General features: G+C 35.6%; 5 protein-coding genes and 2 long non-coding RNA genes across 10 annotated transcripts; 4 read left to right on the top strand and 3 right to left on the bottom strand.

The window, feature by feature from the left end:
• Positions 1-934: 934 nt before the first annotated feature.
• Positions 935-2,031, top strand: LOC130504919 (blue copper protein-like). Its single transcript, XM_056999537.1, has 2 exons — positions 935-1,156; positions 1,508-2,031. The coding sequence occupies exons 1-2, from the start codon at positions 1,000-1,002 to the stop codon at positions 1,879-1,881; spliced, it is 531 nt and encodes a 176-aa protein (XP_056855517.1). The 5' UTR covers positions 935-999; the 3' UTR covers positions 1,882-2,031.
• A 125-nt stretch (positions 2,032-2,156) lies between these two features.
• Positions 2,157-3,248, bottom strand: LOC130504920 (uncharacterized). Of its 4 annotated transcripts, none has more exons than XR_008941487.1 (3): positions 3,148-3,248; positions 2,820-2,873; positions 2,157-2,736 (listed from the first exon to the last, which is right to left on the bottom strand). It is a non-coding gene; the product is annotated as an uncharacterized LOC130504920 (long non-coding RNA). The 4 variants fall into 4 exon arrangements; XR_008941486.1 differs by having other exon boundaries at positions 3,152-3,246; XR_008941488.1 differs by having other exon boundaries at positions 2,820-2,914; positions 3,148-3,242.
• A 1,589-nt stretch (positions 3,249-4,837) lies between these two features.
• On the top strand, positions 4,838-5,489 carry LOC108825635 (uncharacterized). The gene has a single exon (XM_018598964.2). The coding sequence runs from the start codon at positions 4,895-4,897 to the stop codon at positions 5,303-5,305; it is 411 nt and encodes a 136-aa protein (XP_018454466.2). The 5' UTR covers positions 4,838-4,894; the 3' UTR covers positions 5,306-5,489.
• A 1,021-nt stretch (positions 5,490-6,510) lies between these two features.
• On the bottom strand, positions 6,511-7,169 carry LOC108824553 (uncharacterized). Its single transcript, XM_018597979.1, has 2 exons — positions 7,159-7,169; positions 6,511-7,051 (listed from the first exon to the last, which is right to left on the bottom strand). Exons 1-2 carry the CDS (start codon positions 7,167-7,169, stop codon positions 6,511-6,513), a joined length of 552 nt encoding a protein of 183 aa, XP_018453481.1.
• Positions 7,170-9,030: 1,861 nt separating this feature from the next.
• On the top strand, positions 9,031-9,990 carry LOC130504918 (uncharacterized). Its single transcript, XR_008941485.1, has 2 exons — positions 9,031-9,137; positions 9,216-9,990. It is a non-coding gene; the product is annotated as an uncharacterized LOC130504918 (long non-coding RNA).
• An 891-nt stretch (positions 9,991-10,881) lies between these two features.
• Positions 10,882-11,837, top strand: LOC130504922 (kunitz trypsin inhibitor 2-like). Its single transcript, XM_056999540.1, has one exon. It carries the CDS (start codon positions 10,952-10,954, stop codon positions 11,615-11,617), a length of 666 nt encoding a protein of 221 aa, XP_056855520.1. The 5' UTR covers positions 10,882-10,951; the 3' UTR covers positions 11,618-11,837.
• LOC130504921 (endoplasmic reticulum oxidoreductin-1-like) lies at positions 11,681-14,644 on the bottom strand. Its single transcript, XM_056999539.1, has 7 exons — positions 14,302-14,644; positions 13,781-14,174; positions 13,595-13,705; positions 13,115-13,338; positions 12,824-13,026; positions 12,613-12,739; positions 11,681-12,525 (listed from the first exon to the last, which is right to left on the bottom strand). Exons 1-7 carry the CDS (start codon positions 14,470-14,472, stop codon positions 12,340-12,342), a joined length of 1,416 nt encoding a protein of 471 aa, XP_056855519.1. The 5' UTR covers positions 14,473-14,644; the 3' UTR covers positions 11,681-12,339.
• Between the last annotated feature and the right edge of the window lie 1,778 nt (positions 14,645-16,422).

Genomic DNA, 16,422 nt, shown 5'->3' with positions numbered 1-16,422 from the left:
ATGAAGAAAATAATTTGATATTCATTTAAAATACATGTCAAACTTTTTGTTTCATGTATTAACAAAAGTTATATCCAAAGTTTAAAAACAATTGCCAAATTAATATTTTTATTTTTGAAATGTTATTTTCAAATCTATTAATCATTCAATCTATAAAAATAGAAAAATCAGTTGAGTGAAATCTATATTTTTAAATATAAAAAACTTAAAAAATTGAAAATTTTATTTTTATTTTTTCTAAAATCTAAATATCCGAACCCGATCCGAAATAACCGAACCCGAACTAAAAATACCCGAACCCGACCCGAAGTACAGAAATACCCGAACGGATTCTATATCCCTATATCGAAATACCCGAAAATCCGAAATACTTGATCCAAACCCGAATGGGTACCCGAACCCGAATGGGTTTCCGAACCCGAATGGATCTGAATAGCTGATTTCTCATAGTGTTATGAGAAATCAGCTATAGTAGAGCAAGCGTTCTAGATACATTAAGGTAACATTATTACGTATCCACTTTCTTTTGTTAGTATTAAGAAAATAATTAAAGTAATATAATTACGTCAAATACTTGATTTCAGTTGTTGGAAAGCCTCATTTTCTTTTGGTTTGGTCAATTGTATTGAATCATTAAGGGGATTTGATGACACATCGTGACTATTTCGGTTTGCATCATCATTTATCTTTCTTACAAAAAAGACCCTTTGAGTGTTCATGATCTGTCACCAAACCCCATGACCCCATATTCTTGAGGTGTTCCTTTGTTGAGTATGTTTAAAGCTAGAGGAGAGGAGGAACAAGTCTTTATCCCAAAATATGAAAAGGTTTCAAAACTGAAATGATGAAAACATTAGTTGGAGGGCAAGTGGACCCAACTCTACTAACTCCAACATATATATTTGGTTCCATTCTCCCTATAAATTTACTAACAACTCGCAAGGATTTTAATTAAGTCACAAAAAAAAAATTCATTTGAAATAAACTGTATACACAAGAATGACAAACTCGAGTGCACTTGTTGGTTGCCTTGCCATCTTCTTCTTCACATATGTGGCACCTGCCTCCTCAGCCACTCATTCTGTGGAATGGTCGCTTGGGAATGACTATAGCTCCTTGGCTACCGGAAAACCCTATGCCGTTGGCGATACGATCGGTATATATATATATGTAACCTCGTAACTTTTTTGCTGATATGCTTATTATGCTTATTATGTGCTGATATGCATTTAACATCATAAACTTTCACACTAAGAGTAAGAGGATAAAACGTATCCTTGTTTTTTCTTTTTGATCAACACGTATTCTTGTTTCTTGATATTATATTTTCTGTGAAATAAATTTCTTTGATGACATTTGGAAAATTTAACCTTTCAAACAAAACAAAACAAAAAATTACAATCTGATTATATTATTATATGTATGAAATCAGATTGTAATTTTTTTTTTGTTTGAAAGGTTAAATGTGATATATCATACATGTATGTGTACATTGTGTTGTATATAGTGTTCAACTACGGTGCGGGTCATACGGTGGACGAAGTGCGTGAAAGTGACTACAAAAGTTGCACATTGGGGAACTCAATTTCTTCCGACAGTAGTGGAACCACAAGCATAGCTCTCAAGACATCTGGTTCTCACTACTTCATTTGCGCTATCCCCGGCCACTGCAGTGGCGGCATGAAGCTCTCTGTCAACGTAGGTGCAGCAGTCTCTTCCGGCGGTGGTGGGGACGGTGCCACCGCCAAAACTACACCTTCTCCGACCTTAGAAGGTGGAAAGGCTGCTCCTACTGCTTCTGCCACTGCTGTGATGAAGCCGTTTGAGGCTTTGGTTGTGACTTGTGTAGTTGCGGTATTATATGCCTTGGCTCTTTCTTAGTTACCTTTTAAGTGTTTCGGTGTGGTTTGACTCGTTTGAAAGTCAGGCTAGAGGCAGTGCTATTAGCCCTATTATTGCTTATTGTTGTGATTTAATTATTCTATGTTATTTTTCCTCTGTTTCGTATATACATTTTCTCTCTCACGATTATATTTCTTTATAAGTTAGTTATTAATTACATGGTCTTGCGAGGTGGCGCAATATATTCCTGGTTACGCAGTTGAAGGCAGTGAACTGATCCCGAAGACTTTGCCTCAGATAGTATTTGTTTATAACGGGAACTAAGAGCATGTTTATTGGTAAAACCCTCAAGTGTTGCTTAAGTGGGCCATAATGAATTTTTAACTAATAAAATTAAAATAAGTAACTTTGTTAAGAGACACTAAATTATAGTGATTTAATGGTAGTTGCTTAGTTAAGGTTCACACTTTCATTTCCACAAGAACACAAGACAAGAAATCAGCAAAATAATTCCATGGTAGATGATAAGATCAAAAGAAGTTTATATCATCCATAACAAGAACAAAAAAAAGAGAGTTCAAATCCAACAAAACAACAACGACTTAGACTTGATCTTAAACTAATTAGACTTAGACAACATCAACTTAAGAGCACCAAAGCTTAAGACAACAAGACAGTAATAAATATGAAATTTTATCACACTTTCAATCAATTTAAAAGATCAAAGAAATATGATTTACCTGTGTAACTGTGTTGCAATTGTAGTTCTCTAGTTTAACGAACCTTCATGTGTCTTCAACGAAACACAAGAGACAGAATGGAGAGAATGGATTTGTGATGAGTGTCTTTTAAGATTGGAGAACACAAGTGACTAGTTGCTCAGGTCCTATAAGGCTGTGCGTAGATACAAACAGGGTTACCAGACTCAATTTCAATTCAATCTATAAGGGCATTGGATATGTGAAATTGATCGTTACCAGAAACATGAGCAGCAAACCAGCGGCCAAAGACGCGACAAATCCGTACATTCTCTACAAACAAAATCGAAGGAGAGGTTCAGTGAACAGATTTACTGCGCGATGAACACCAAATGAAAAAAAAAGAAAAGTTAGACAGAGATAAGTTGTAGAATGTCTAAGAGGCCTTCTATCGAACACATTAAGGGCACAACGAATTCACAGATTAGTTTAGCAGCAAAGCAGAATTTTAAAGCTAGAGAGCTAAAGTGAATCAGACTAAACAAATTTGCTAAGCTAAATCAAGTACAAAAGAAATACTCATCTACACAGAAGAACACAGACAAACCTACTCCTGCCATGGCTTCTTTGTTCTTCCTTCTTCGCTAATAAAGGATAAGGAGAGAGAGAGTCACGACGCGTGTACCATAAGAAACGGTCTCTTCTGTTGTTTGATTAAGGGACGTAACTTGAGGTAATTGCTATTTTTTATTTTTTTTTAATCCTAAAAACACTAAGGGACAGGGTTAAGCAACCCCAATAAACATGCTCTAACATTTGCCCGGAATTCAAAACTTTAAAATGTAAATCAATTGCCACAGTGCAACTTCATTTTGCGGCCCACAGATTATGAAATTAATTTTCCACAGTTTCACTGATATTTCATATTTTCGTCTGTAGTTATGTACGCAGGGCCGGCCTTGGGCCAAGCCCATTGAAACATTTGTCTTAGGCCCCCATTTTCTGTAGGCCCCCATTTAAAAAAAAATTCAATGTACATTAGATAAAAAAAAATATTTAACATAAGATCACACAAACTTGGCTATTGGGCTAAAGAAAATATTCATATAACAACCCAATAAATCAAAAAGAACAAATATCCACAAAGTAAAAAAAAAATGGAAATGTGTTTTCTTTTGTCGATTCCTGCCGTTTTTTTTTCTTTTCACAGAGACTCTTAAGCTTCTTCATCTCTCCTTCCCTGTCGTGATTTGTAAACCTGCAAGCCAAAACACACAATTTCTTTATTCTTTTCTATATTTTATCAATGGTTTAGTACTTTATATATGAAATTATGTTTATGAATTTGTTTTTGAGATATTTTTATAATGTAATGTATTGGCTCTCCAAATTTCATTTTGTTTCAAGCCCGCAAATTCTCAGGGTCGGCCCTGTATGTACGCTTTATAATATAACATAATTATTTAAGTCTTTCTCCATAAATAGATGATTTTTGGAGACAAAGTGTGAACCTCTGAATACTAATAATATTTTAGTAGTGTGAATACATGAGTGTTGAACTTTTGATCACGAACGATTGTCTGAAGATTGACATGTGCCACGAGCAAATGACACACGTTCTCGACACCGTGAAAGACACGGCCAGATGGGCATTGATCTCGGAGCACATTTGAGCTATAAAGGCCCAATAAAATTAGCCCACCGACTTACCTACTTAGATGGACCTACCGGCTGCTTGCTTCAATGCATCAAAGCCGTCCATCTTAAGAAAATACACTCTAACCACTCCAGATCTCGTAGCTAAACCAAACACAACAATAGAACATAAAGTTTGGTCAGAATTAATAATGTCTGCATCTACTTACCAAGTTACCAACTGTTTCATTCACATATACAAACAAAATCTATAGTTATTTTAGCTATAAATAAACTCGAACCATTTGATGGGGACTAGTAAACAAATTTGATTTTAAAGAAGCTTTTTTATTAGTGTCGTTACTATTGTATGTACTATGTATCTTTAGTAAACATAACAAATAATCCTTGACCAAAAAGACAAAAAATTAAGACGGAAAAATCAATTAAAAAGTAAAACGTGGGGCCACCCTACATTGATTTCTCCAAAACATTTCTTTCTTTAGTCCTTTTTAATAAAAAAAAACTTTTTTTTTCTTGCTTCTTTAAAAATGAAAAAGTTTAAAAGAACTGAAGAGAAGGGTCTTGGAAACTTCACGGAAAATCAAAACCAGCTTTGCATTAACTACACAAAGCACCTATAAATACAATCACGAGACGAGAAAACAAAAGTAACAAGAAACAATAAAATACACAGAGAGCTCACGAGATTCTAATCAATGGCAAACATCTTCCTCATCGGCAGTGGATCAAGATCAGGAACAAGAAGAGCAATGAAATCAAAGAACCATGAAGGAAAGAGATCAAACTCCAATCCCAATTCTAACTCGGACAGTAACTTCTCATGCAAGAAGCACACGAAACACAGACAGTCTCCTGGAGTATGTTCCCTATGTCTCACCGAGAGGCTCTCCAAGGTAGAGTACTACGACTACACCAAGAACGCAGCTCAAACGGCGGCGTCTTACTGCTCATCAACAGCATCATCTTCCACATCGGTCTCGTCTTGTTACTCATCTTCTTCCGTCTCTTCTTGTTCGTCCCCATTGCAATATCGGTACAGAGAGAAGAAGAAGCATGGAAAGAAACACAGCTTGTTCAGATTATTGCTTGGATCCATCATAGATTAGTTTTTAATTTATTTTCAGTTGTTTATTCGTACTACTAGTATATTCCTTTTGTGTATTCATTCTTGGTCACTAGGAAAATGCAGAGAATCAGTAAAGTTGCCTAAGTTTATAACTACAGAATTGGATTTTAATATTTTAGTCTTGTTGTACGTGACCCAATAAAGGAAGTTCAAATTTACACATCTTTTTTTTGGAGCAATTTTTACACATCTTTTCTAATGCTAAATTATTATGAAATTATAATTGTTAAAAATTTACCTAAATGATTTTACAGCAGATAATTATATGTTTTATAAATCTCCATATACCAATTCGAAATGTCTTATGAAAATCTATGCAACAAATCATTCTTTTAAAAAACGAAATTTAGGCTTTTAAAAAACGAATTTTAGGCTTTTTGAAATAGAAACATTATTGAATTTGAAAATCTATGCAATAAATCAACCACATTGCGTTAATTCAAACTTGTAAATTAACGAAGTGCAGAGCTTCCACAAAAATTTACAGGTCTCTGGTTGTAAACTATGTCGGTGGTAATATATTGTGCTTTTATTTTTGTTTAATTACAACAAAGTTTCGTGGTTAAAACTACTTTTCATTTTTCTCAATTTTTAACTTCGAATACGGTGTTACATCCGGAACCATAATATACTAAGATCAAATATTATTAAATTGTTTTCATAAAAAGTATATTATCATACTGTTTTCTGCCAAAAATTGTGCGTGAACTGTGAATATCGTTAATTGGAAAATAAAAAATTAATGCATGGTGTCAGCATTTTTAGTGAATTGTATATAAATGAATTCACTATTGACATATTTCACACATAATGAAATTAATATACACGTCAAAATTTATTCTACATATAACCCAAGATAGTTTTAGTTTGAAACCTAAGCACTAATGAAAATTTAAATATATATATATCTATAAAGTCCAATATCATTTCCAAGTCTAGAAGTCTAAAATACACAAGAATATTCGTAGAGTGTAATCAGGTATGTGATTTTGACCTACGTGACGAGTCTTTTATTTACTCGAAGTCTCGAACAAACAATTAAGCCACAGGTTCTTTTTTTTTGTTAAAGAGTAAATATCATAAATGAAAGGAAGTTTTACATGAGCAAAGCTTAAAAACAGAACCAACTTGGCAAAAAAGAAGTAAAAAACAAGCTGGTTTTCTAATTTAATCTACAAGAAATATTTATCTCATCCACAAAAGCATGAGAGAATCAAATCTTTTCCTATGTCTCCTTGCTGAGATGATGTTCCTAAGCTCTTTGTCGATGCCATAGAACACAGTTGAGGCCGGAAAAGATAGGTGATTATGAATCAGATTGTTCCTCTGTTTCCATAGATGATACACAGTTATTTGGGTCGCCAGCTTCCTCAGGAGGATTAGCTGAGAGGATGGAGCTCTCCTGATCCAAGATAGCAACTCAGACCAGTCAAGTAAAGGTGCAGAAGGCGGGTGGCACCTTGCGAAGACTTCCCTCCAGATAGCTTTGCTGTATTCGCAGGAGAGTAGTAGGTGGTCTCTGGTTTCGTCGAAGTTGGAGCAGAAGGGGCACTGCGTGGTGATTGGTAAACCCCATGCCGCCAGCCTAGTTCGTGTGGGAAGTCGGTCATAATTAGCAATCCACATATGAAAGCTGAGCTTAGGTATAGCTCCTTTGAACCATACTACATCAACCCAGCTTTTGGTGTCTTGTCTCGGTCTTAGTATGTCCCAAGTCGTGGCGGACCTGAAAACAAGGATAGGAGAATCACCAGCAACCCAAGTAACTTATTTACTTGTATGCCATCTTTGGTTAATAACACATCAAAATAACTTATTTATACTCCTATATACTTGTATGCCATCTTTGTCATAAGCACGCAGTATGTGTCAGAACAACAGTTGGAAAAAACCCAAATAATTACTTTCACGTTTCATCAGTGTAATGCACATTTATGGGATATGTTTAAGGAAATTAAATGAATAATAAATAAGAGTTATGACATGATAGGCTGGCGCATGACTTTTACTCTAGTTGCCAGAAAGAATGTACGGTAAGAGGACAAAGACGTGTTGTACTTCCATATCATATGATTCACTTCATATCGTATACAGCTGTTCTAACTATTAATTAAGCCGTACCACTGATGTCTGATGCATACAATCATATATATTTACAGATAGATGTGTGTGTTGCGCGTCTTGGAACTTCCAAGATACTATATGATCACCATGAAGTCCGCTGAAAGTTCTTTGAACATTAGTATACATTTCTAATTCAGCAGTAATCATTAACTAGCGTTTTAGTTATATTCAACTGAAGAACCATAATTAACATTATCAATCAAGTACGTATGAATTCAATGAAAATAAATGTGAGTCAACCAAATACGTTTTCTAGAATATGCGTATATGTTAAGTTAAATGAACATTCTTAAAAGCGACCTACTAGTCTAATTTTATTTAGACCATCCTTGTCTAGTTTTGTTTCTACATATACATTTTTACTGGTATTTACTATTTAGTGCCGGTCTTGGAACCGGTCTCCGAAGAATAGAAAATATGCAACCGTAGATTTGAAAACTAATAAGGTTTATTCTTTTCTTTCTTTTTGATAAAAAGGTTTATTCTTTCAGATTTTATTTCTTATTTTTATTTTTTTGTTCAATATTCTTCAGGTTTTTAAAATAAAATAAATTTAAAATATACTATCATAAGACAGTTATGTTGCTTGGAGTCCAATACAAATCTATCCTTGATTTATACCTTCTTACAACATTCAATAATCATTCTCATATTTCCGATATTCCTTCTATTCTGTTTTCTAAGATCTGGTTTTGATTGAAAGACAAACTTTTTTTTTTAATGAAAATCCAAAAAAAATCATCTTGAAAATATTCTGAACACCATATTCAAAGGAAAAAAAATATATTTTGTAAAATGTTTTTACAGTTGTACATCTATATTCTATTAATTTTGCTGTATGACCTATTGATATTAGTTGTGTCCAACTTAAAATATAACTGCATTTAAATTAACCACTTCCACTAACAACAAATTTTATGCAACCGTAATATTCTTTCTTTTTTAGAAGTAACCGTAATGTGCCTTTGATATTATCATGATAAATAACTACCATACGTGAGAGGTATAACTAACTACTGTAACGTGCCTTTGATATTTCATGAAGTATATATTATCATACTATTAAAAATTGAGAGGTATAATATTATTCATTGGTATGATTATGTGATTATATAGACTTTATGGAATATTCTTTTGATGATGATTTCCACATACAAATTATTAATAGAAATAACTATACAACCCAGATACAAACCCACTTTTAATATTTTTGTTAGTTTTAGACAAAAATAAATATTATTTATTAACTTGATAATATTTTTGTCATCGTTAGCTTTATAACATATAATTATAAATATTTTTTTATTGTCATGATAAATAACTACCAACAGCCCATGAGTAAAAATCATAGCAAATATATAACTTAATAATATATAGCTTTCAAAACAGATTAAAATTTAGACCAAATACAATAAAAGTTCATGAATCAATTAAGATAAATAATAAATATAAACAGTTGTTTTATAAGAAAATTAAATAATTTAATCCATGTGTTCTATTAATTTAAGAACATGATCAGTTGTTATTATTATGGAAGTATTATTCATAAAAATATATTTTACGAGTTTTAGTTTAATGAGCTCTTCTTCATACTCATCAATCTCTACACGCAAAAAAAAAAATAGTGATCGAGCTCTCAAGGACTCTGACAATGACAGATCTCAATTCATATTACGAATTGAGTAACGGTAAGCCATTCAGGAACTCGAAGCTTATGTATTGTGGAATAGTTATAGTTTAATACGAATATCTGGATTTCATTGTAGATGTTGTTGTTGATATGGAACAATCAAGCCCTGTGTTGACGAAGGTGGAGCAATCTAGCGATCCCGATCTAGTCAACTGTGGCGTAAACGCCTGATGTGCCACGTGGCAGTTACGTAGATTCGCCGGAGATTGCTAAGAAGCTCAGATTCTCAACTGAGTTTGAGGCGCTGTCGTCTCCTGAGTCATCCTTCGAGCTGCCTTCTCCACCTGGAGATACGAAGACGCCTGTGATAAGTATTAACTCGGGCTCTACGAGCGAGGGTGTGACTGTGGCTGATGTGGCTTTCTTGAAGGATGAGTTTTTCAGTGGAGGTGGCACTGTGAGGACTGATGCTGTTGTTGGCAGCGAAGAGGAGGTTTTGTTGTATCAGACGGCTAGGGTTGGTGATTTTGATTATAAGTAACGGTGGCCTCAAGTATAGTGACCTCATTGAAAAGGAAAACAACCCAGACATGGTTGAGCGGTTGCAGAACGTATTCTACCAGCTCCAAAACGTATTCTACCAGCTCCAGCTCCTAGAAGGAGTACTCTTGCCCCAACGCCGTATCTCCCAATCACATCAACTTTGCCATTAAGGCCATGACGCCAAGCTACCATCATGAACTCGCCTGATGACTTGAACTTGTTTCATCCAATTAGATGATCGGATGAGGATGATTGATTTATTATCATCTTCCTGTGTGGTTTAAACATATGAAATGGTTTGGTTTTCATTCAAGAACAGAGAGTTTTATAACAATGAAAACATATCATAAGACTGGGACTTTTGTTTATTTTTCAGTATCCTCCAACTAGATTACAAATTTACAATACAAAGTGCCTGTTGTGTTGTTACGTACATTTACGTAAAAAAAACCTAGAAATTAATCAGTGAAGCAAAGAAAAAACAAATCTTATGATATGATTAAAACATTGAAAAGAATCGTCCATTTTACAGAAAAGGAAAAATCTCAAGTGTTTTGACCCAAAAATAAAAATAAAAATCTCAAGTGCATACGTGATTCTCACTGGAGCAACTAAGGATCAGAGTATAAGGGACATGTGTCTAGCAACTGTAAATCCTTGATGCGTATGTGTGAGGATTCTAATCTCCGGAGAACTGAGGATATGGTCCACTAATGATTACTGTTTCTGCATCATCCTCTCTTCTTCAGTATAATTCATTGAGACATTGTTTTTACTCTTCCTTGTTTTGGCTTCCTGTCATTCTCTGGTTATAAATCTTAATTGTGAATTTTCTGTCGACGTCACTTATTTGTTTGCTTGTAAAAAATGTAGAGATCATTTTGTGATTCTTGTTTTAGCTACTAACTTTTAAAATAAAATTTAGATAAACGATTGTGGCTAGAAACAAAGATGCTGACATTCATTTGTTCGTTGTTTCACTCATTCCTTATCTCTCTGCTCTGGAATCTTTATCTTCTTCCCATGAGTTATGGTTCGTCTTTGTTTTCTATGTCCCTCAGTGCTAAAAAAATCGAAGTTCCGATCAGTTACCATTACCGTAGATGGGGAATAAAGAGCCAAAAAAAGTATTTAAGTCTGATAGATACCTTTAGGTTTTATTTACCACAGAGGATTTTTTTTAACCGTCACATGCACCACACAGTTTTAAAACTTAACCGCAGAAACTTCCTATAAATACCTGTACAATGTGTGTTGCTCTCCACAACTTAAACTCACTCAAAATCCTAAAACACACACAAAACAAAATAAAACAAAAACAAAAAAAATATGAAGAAGCCTTCGGTGACCTCTTTTCTCATTACTCTCCTCTTGTCTGCAGCTGTCTGCGCCCACGGCACTACAGAATCCAACGGAAATCCAGTTAAGGTCGGGGAAAAATACTTCATGCAGCCGGTTAAGACAGAGCATAACAATGGAGGCGGTCTTGTTCCAGCCGCCACTAACATACTTCCGTCTTGTCCACTTGGCATCACCCAAACACGTCTTCCGTACCAACAGGGCATTCCCGTTACCTTCCGATATACAGAAACTATCGACAGAGACTTCATTACCACAAACACCTCTATAAACATCGAGTTCAGGTCCGACATCTGGCCAGTCTGCAACGAGTTCTCCAAGTTATGGGCAGTCGATGACTCCTCATCTGCCAAGGAGTCTGCCATTATCATCGGTGGTAAACACAAGAGCCCAAATAGCGCGTTTAAGATACAGAATGTTACTGTAGAAGAACACACTTATAAGTTGACCACCTCGTACGGAACCGTTGGAACTACCCCAGGGGCTTGGTTAAGTGCACCGCAGCTACTTGTCACCAATGATGAGTCTAAGACCTTAGTCGTCAAGTTCGTGAAGGCTGATGATGCTAATAAGGCTACTACTAGTGCTACTTCTCGTGTTGAAAAGTTAGGTCTAAGGATGTTCCCATTCTACTAGTCAAGATCAAGATCATGAAAAAAATCTTGAGACTCGTCCATGGCCATGATTAAATGGGTTGAGATATAATACCCGCATGTATATATGTGAACTCGTCTTTACTTTCATAAAAAAAAATCATATGAATTTGTGTGTTTTCAACGCTTTATGTAAATATACCCGCACGTATGTATATGAACTAGTCTTTACTTTCATAATAAATCAAATAAGTTTGTGTGTTTCCGGCGCTTTATGAGACATACCTCTTTTACATTAAAACCATATCCGATAAGTGACGGAGGATGATTGATTTATTATCATCCTCCTGTGTGGTTTGTGGATTTAGTTGGATCCTACTGTATAGTGAGTTAAGCGTTCTTTGTGTGTGTTTAAGCATACGAAATGAATTTAAGATTTGGCTTTTCATTCAAAGAACAGAGGCTATTATTATCATTACCACTAAGCCAGGTTTCGAGAGAAGCAACAGAGTCTTGAAGTCTAAATGTGCCAACAAAAGACTACAAGCTCTGTTTTTATGTTTATGGGGGCATCAGGAGTTACTAATAAAGTATATATATATATATATATAGGTTACTTTTACCTCAAGAATCTCTACTCTTATTCTGTTTTATCAAAATCTTTTGGCTGTTTGTATAATGATATTCTTTTTTTTTTAAATTTTGTTACAATGATGACTGACTATCCATTCAATTCACAGCATGAATGCCTAATAAATGATTAGTTCACCAGAAGGAGAAAGCTAGATCCAATACTCTTCTTAATCTACCAGGTCTAGCTGAAGTCTTAGCTATCTGATCCTCCATTAGCCTCTCCACGTCAGGTCCCATTTCGTGAACCATTTTAACTGACTCAGAGAGACGGTTGAGCAGGTTCACCAGTGCAATCACTTCATTTCGTTGCAGTTGCAGCTGGAGAGAGAAAGTGACAAGAAAAAATATATAATCAGATCATCGATGCTTTATGTTCAGAAAGAAACTCACTGTTAAGAAACTCACCGTTTGGTCACCCTCCTTGTCTTGATTCCCAACAGAGAAAAGTATTTTCAACGCTGTCCCTAAACCCTGAACCTGAAGCTTCCCCCAAAGCCGGCACTTTTCACAACCTACACAATCCATCAGTGCACTGCAAACCACATACTAACTTAATTAGCCGACAGACATATTAAAGCTCTATGAGTGAGTGCGTCGCTTTCAAGTAAAGACGAACCTTATGTTCCTGAATTGTTTCTGAATCTGCTGTTTGAGTTCAGGTCCACCTTGGCCTTGCCAGAGCTTAGCTTCATCAAACGGAACAGGACATGCTGTTTGGAGTTTCGGACTGTACAACAATTGTTTAATCAAGGACTGTGTTTTCAGATCTTCCGCATGGTTCCCTGTGTCATACTCCGCTTGCTCCAAGTACGCTGTTGCCTATTATTATACGTTGTAAGAGTCGGTTAAAAAAGCTTGTTCAGCTTTGGCATTGTCAAAGGCCGTAGACAAAGAAGTTTTAACTCACTTTAGTTACAGCACGTAGCACAAAGAGGTACGTGAAGTACATGTTTCTGACACGGTCCGGATGCCTCAGGATACGATCATACATCAGCTCGATGTTCTGTCCCCACAGGTTGCGTGACTCATCAAGAAGATAATCACCAGCTATGTGCATGGAGATTGAAGAATGAAGACCTGATATCAGTTTGTACAAAACCTTTTTCTCTGGACATGTCTCTCCAGATGAATCTGCATGTACATACATAACATTACAAGTCTTTTAATCTCACAAACATGGGTGGTGTTCCTGAGTATAACTAAGCGAAACACTGGACTAGGACCACAAATTTTTTTTTTTTTAAATTACATCGAAAAAGGTCTCCAAATTTGTGAAAAAAAAAATATTGTTAAAACTTTAATAAAATGTTTATTGCCCCCAATATCTTAGGGACGCCTCTGCTCACAAAACTAAAACGAAGGAGAAGGAGAAGGAGGAGAAACTCACATTTTGGGCAGTTCTCTGAGTATATAGAGTCCCAAATCCTTCTAGCAGATGGTCCAGTGTAACCAGTATACCTCTCCGGGTTTAATTGAAGATTTACATAACTCATCTCACCTGAATCACCAATACTAAATCATCATCACATATACATAGGGTGCATCAAACGGTTTTGGTTTAAAACTACATTACCGTTATCTGTGTCATCCTCATGCGTCCATGGGTTATTAGTCTCGACCCAACCTCTAAATGCTATGTTATCTATAGTGCGGTCAACAGCAGCTTGAGGCTTCCCCTCTTGACAAATCAGATTATCTGAAGGAAGACCTGCAATATTGTATGGCCTTTTAAACGGCTCAGGGAACTCGTTCTCTGGACATTCACAGACACTGCAATCACGCAGACGACACATCCCATCGTCTGGCCAGAACGGGCAATCACACCACAGTTTGACCTTGAAGTAACGGAAGAACGGAGTAGCGACGAGATCTTGAAGCAAAGGATTCAAAACCTCACTGTTGAGATTGTCCACCGTTTCGTAATCACAGCAACAGTCCTCAACTATACCTTTGTATTTACCACTTCCCTGTGTGTATAATATCATCAAAAAGATTCAGTTTTTTTTTTATTTTAATCTCAATCTAAAGACCAAAGCTTTGACCTTTTAACTCTTGTCTCAACACGAAAAAACGTAAGTAACTGAGATTACGAACCTGAAGTGAGCAGCTGCAAGAGTTACGATCGGTGAAGAAGAAACCGGCATTAGAAGCGGTCCTAGAGCTGACAGCAACTGCTAATAAGACAACGACCAAAGCCACCAACGGCCATTGCCATGTTTGTCTCTTCCTTTCGCTTTCTTCTTCTTTGATTGCGCCTTTTCCCATTATCCTTAAAAAGAGAATCAAACCGGGTCGTGAAGACAGATCCTTTCACGGTAAACACGTTTTTTCTTTTTCTTTTTTCTTTTTTCGGACAATTCTCAAAGCCCCATTGCTGTTGTTGTGTCTGAAGAGAGATCAGCTCTTATTAAGCAAAAGTCATGAGAAATGAATGCGTTAGTTTCAATGCCCCCGCATATTTTTTTGACATTTCAGTGCGACGCGCGGTGTTTGGGTACCACGCGGCACGTTTTAGTCGGCGCGTGTTGGGAATATTTGTTTCGTTTGTCCCGTGACGTGCTTTAGCCAATAGGATCCGTTTATTTAGTCCTCGGAATATAAATAAACAACTTGCCGTTTTAGCACGTCTCAGTCAACGGATGGCCGTTGACTAAGTACCTTACCTGCCGTTTTTGATTTGATGGTCGCCACGTCACGATTAGCCTTAACTTTAGAGATCCGACAACCTCTGGAGTTTTTAACTTTTAACTAAACACAGTATCTCATCAATAACGAAAAGTTGGTGAGAAAGAAACACTATTATGAAAAACTTGAAACTTTTCAGATACATAATATTAACAAATGTCACTGTATAATGGTTTTACTTTAGAAAGTAGATTATTTAACAAAATTAGATTAAAAATTTAAATTTATGAAGCATAATCTTCAGCGATAAAAAATTCTTTTGAGCGTCAAAACTTGAAACTCTTGAGATACTCTACTAACAAATGTCATTGTACAATGGTTTTACTTCAAAAAGTAGATTATTTAACAAAATTAGATTTAAAAATTAATTTTATGAAGCACAGAATCTCCAGCAATAAAAAGTTCTTTTGAGTGTTGAAAACTGTTACAAATTGATAAAAACTTCACTGAATTATCTAAATCAAATCCAAAATGTTGATACACCTGGGCCTATAAATTGAAAGCTGGGCTTATGGATTTAAATCAGGCCAAGGGTAATATATCATCAACTATTTTCCTAAACCAAATAGAGAGAACGATGATTTGGGTCGGACCGAGTAGGGCCGTTTGTCTCGTTTATATCCAAATTTATTTTAGGATTTAAAGTAATCCCTAAATCTCGCTTGATGTCCTAATCCCAACGTGTCTCACAAGGCAGTTGAGTCATTATTATTTTGAACATGATAACAGAGAAGAGTTTCTGATCGAAGCCTATCAATTGATCGAAACCAAACAAACTGATTTGTAACAGAGAAGACTTGATCGATGCTGTTTTTTTTTTCATGAGGCAATTGTGCTCGCTGATCTGAGGCTTATGGTCCTTTGTGTACTCTCAGAATCAAAGATTTGGCGATGAGTTTCATAACACTAGAACAGTGAACAATATATCCTTAAGATTGGGTCTTTTATTTATTTTCATTATCCTCCAACTGGATTACAAAGTAGCTGTTGTGTTGTTACGTACAGCCATAGTATATATTAATGTAGAAAAGTACCTTAGAAAAAGCTAATCGGCAAAACCAAGAAAAGCTAATCTTTTTTTACCAAAAAGAAAAGCTACTCTTGTGATATGATTATACAACATTGAAAATAATCATCCATTTCACAGAAGAAAAAAAAATCTCAAGTGCATCTACAAAGATCAGATCAGTAACGGACATGTGTCTTGCAGCTATGAATCCCTGATGTCGTACGTGTAAGAGTTTTAATGTCCAGACAAATGAGGATATGGTCCACTAATGCATAATGTTTCTGCATCTTCCTCTCCTTCTGTATTAATTCATGGAGACAATGCTTTTACTCTTTCTTGTTTATGGTTCGTGTCGTTCTCTGGCTAATAAATCTTGATTGTGAATTTTCTGTCGTCACTCATTCATGGAGATATCTGTGGCTAGAAACAAAAGATGTTGACACTGGTTGTGTTAGCGTTCGTCTTTGTTTTCCTCGTGCTGAAGATCGAAGTTTGAATCAGCTACCGTAGAGTTGTAGAGA

This window comes from Raphanus sativus, unplaced genomic scaffold, assembly GCF_000801105.2.
Source record: "Raphanus sativus cultivar WK10039 unplaced genomic scaffold, ASM80110v3 Scaffold1889, whole genome shotgun sequence".
Classification (NCBI taxonomy): domain Eukaryota; kingdom Viridiplantae; phylum Streptophyta; class Magnoliopsida; order Brassicales; family Brassicaceae; genus Raphanus; species Raphanus sativus.
This window is presented reverse-complemented; position numbering and strand designations above follow the sequence as displayed.

Coding starts and splice junctions, on each gene's coding strand:
- LOC108825635 (XM_018598964.2), top strand. CDS start 4,895: ATGGCAAACATCTTCCTCATCGGCAGTGGATCAAGATCAGGAACAAGA.
- LOC130504921 (XM_056999539.1), bottom strand. CDS start 14,472: ATGGGAAAAGGCGCAATCAAAGAAGAAGAAAGCGAAAGGAAGAGACAA. Junction 13,706..13,780: donor TGAGGATGACACAGATAACG/GTAATGTAGTTT, acceptor TTGGTGATTCAG/GTGAGATGAGTTATGTAAAT. Junction 12,526..12,612: donor ACAAGGAGGGTGACCAAACG/GTGAGTTTCTTA, acceptor TTCTCTCTCCAG/CTGCAACTGCAACGAAATGA.
- LOC130504922 (XM_056999540.1), top strand. CDS start 10,952: ATGAAGAAGCCTTCGGTGACCTCTTTTCTCATTACTCTCCTCTTGTCT.
- LOC130504919 (XM_056999537.1), top strand. CDS start 1,000: ATGACAAACTCGAGTGCACTTGTTGGTTGCCTTGCCATCTTCTTCTTC. Junction 1,157..1,507: donor TGCCGTTGGCGATACGATCG/GTATATATATAT, acceptor TGTTGTATATAG/TGTTCAACTACGGTGCGGGT.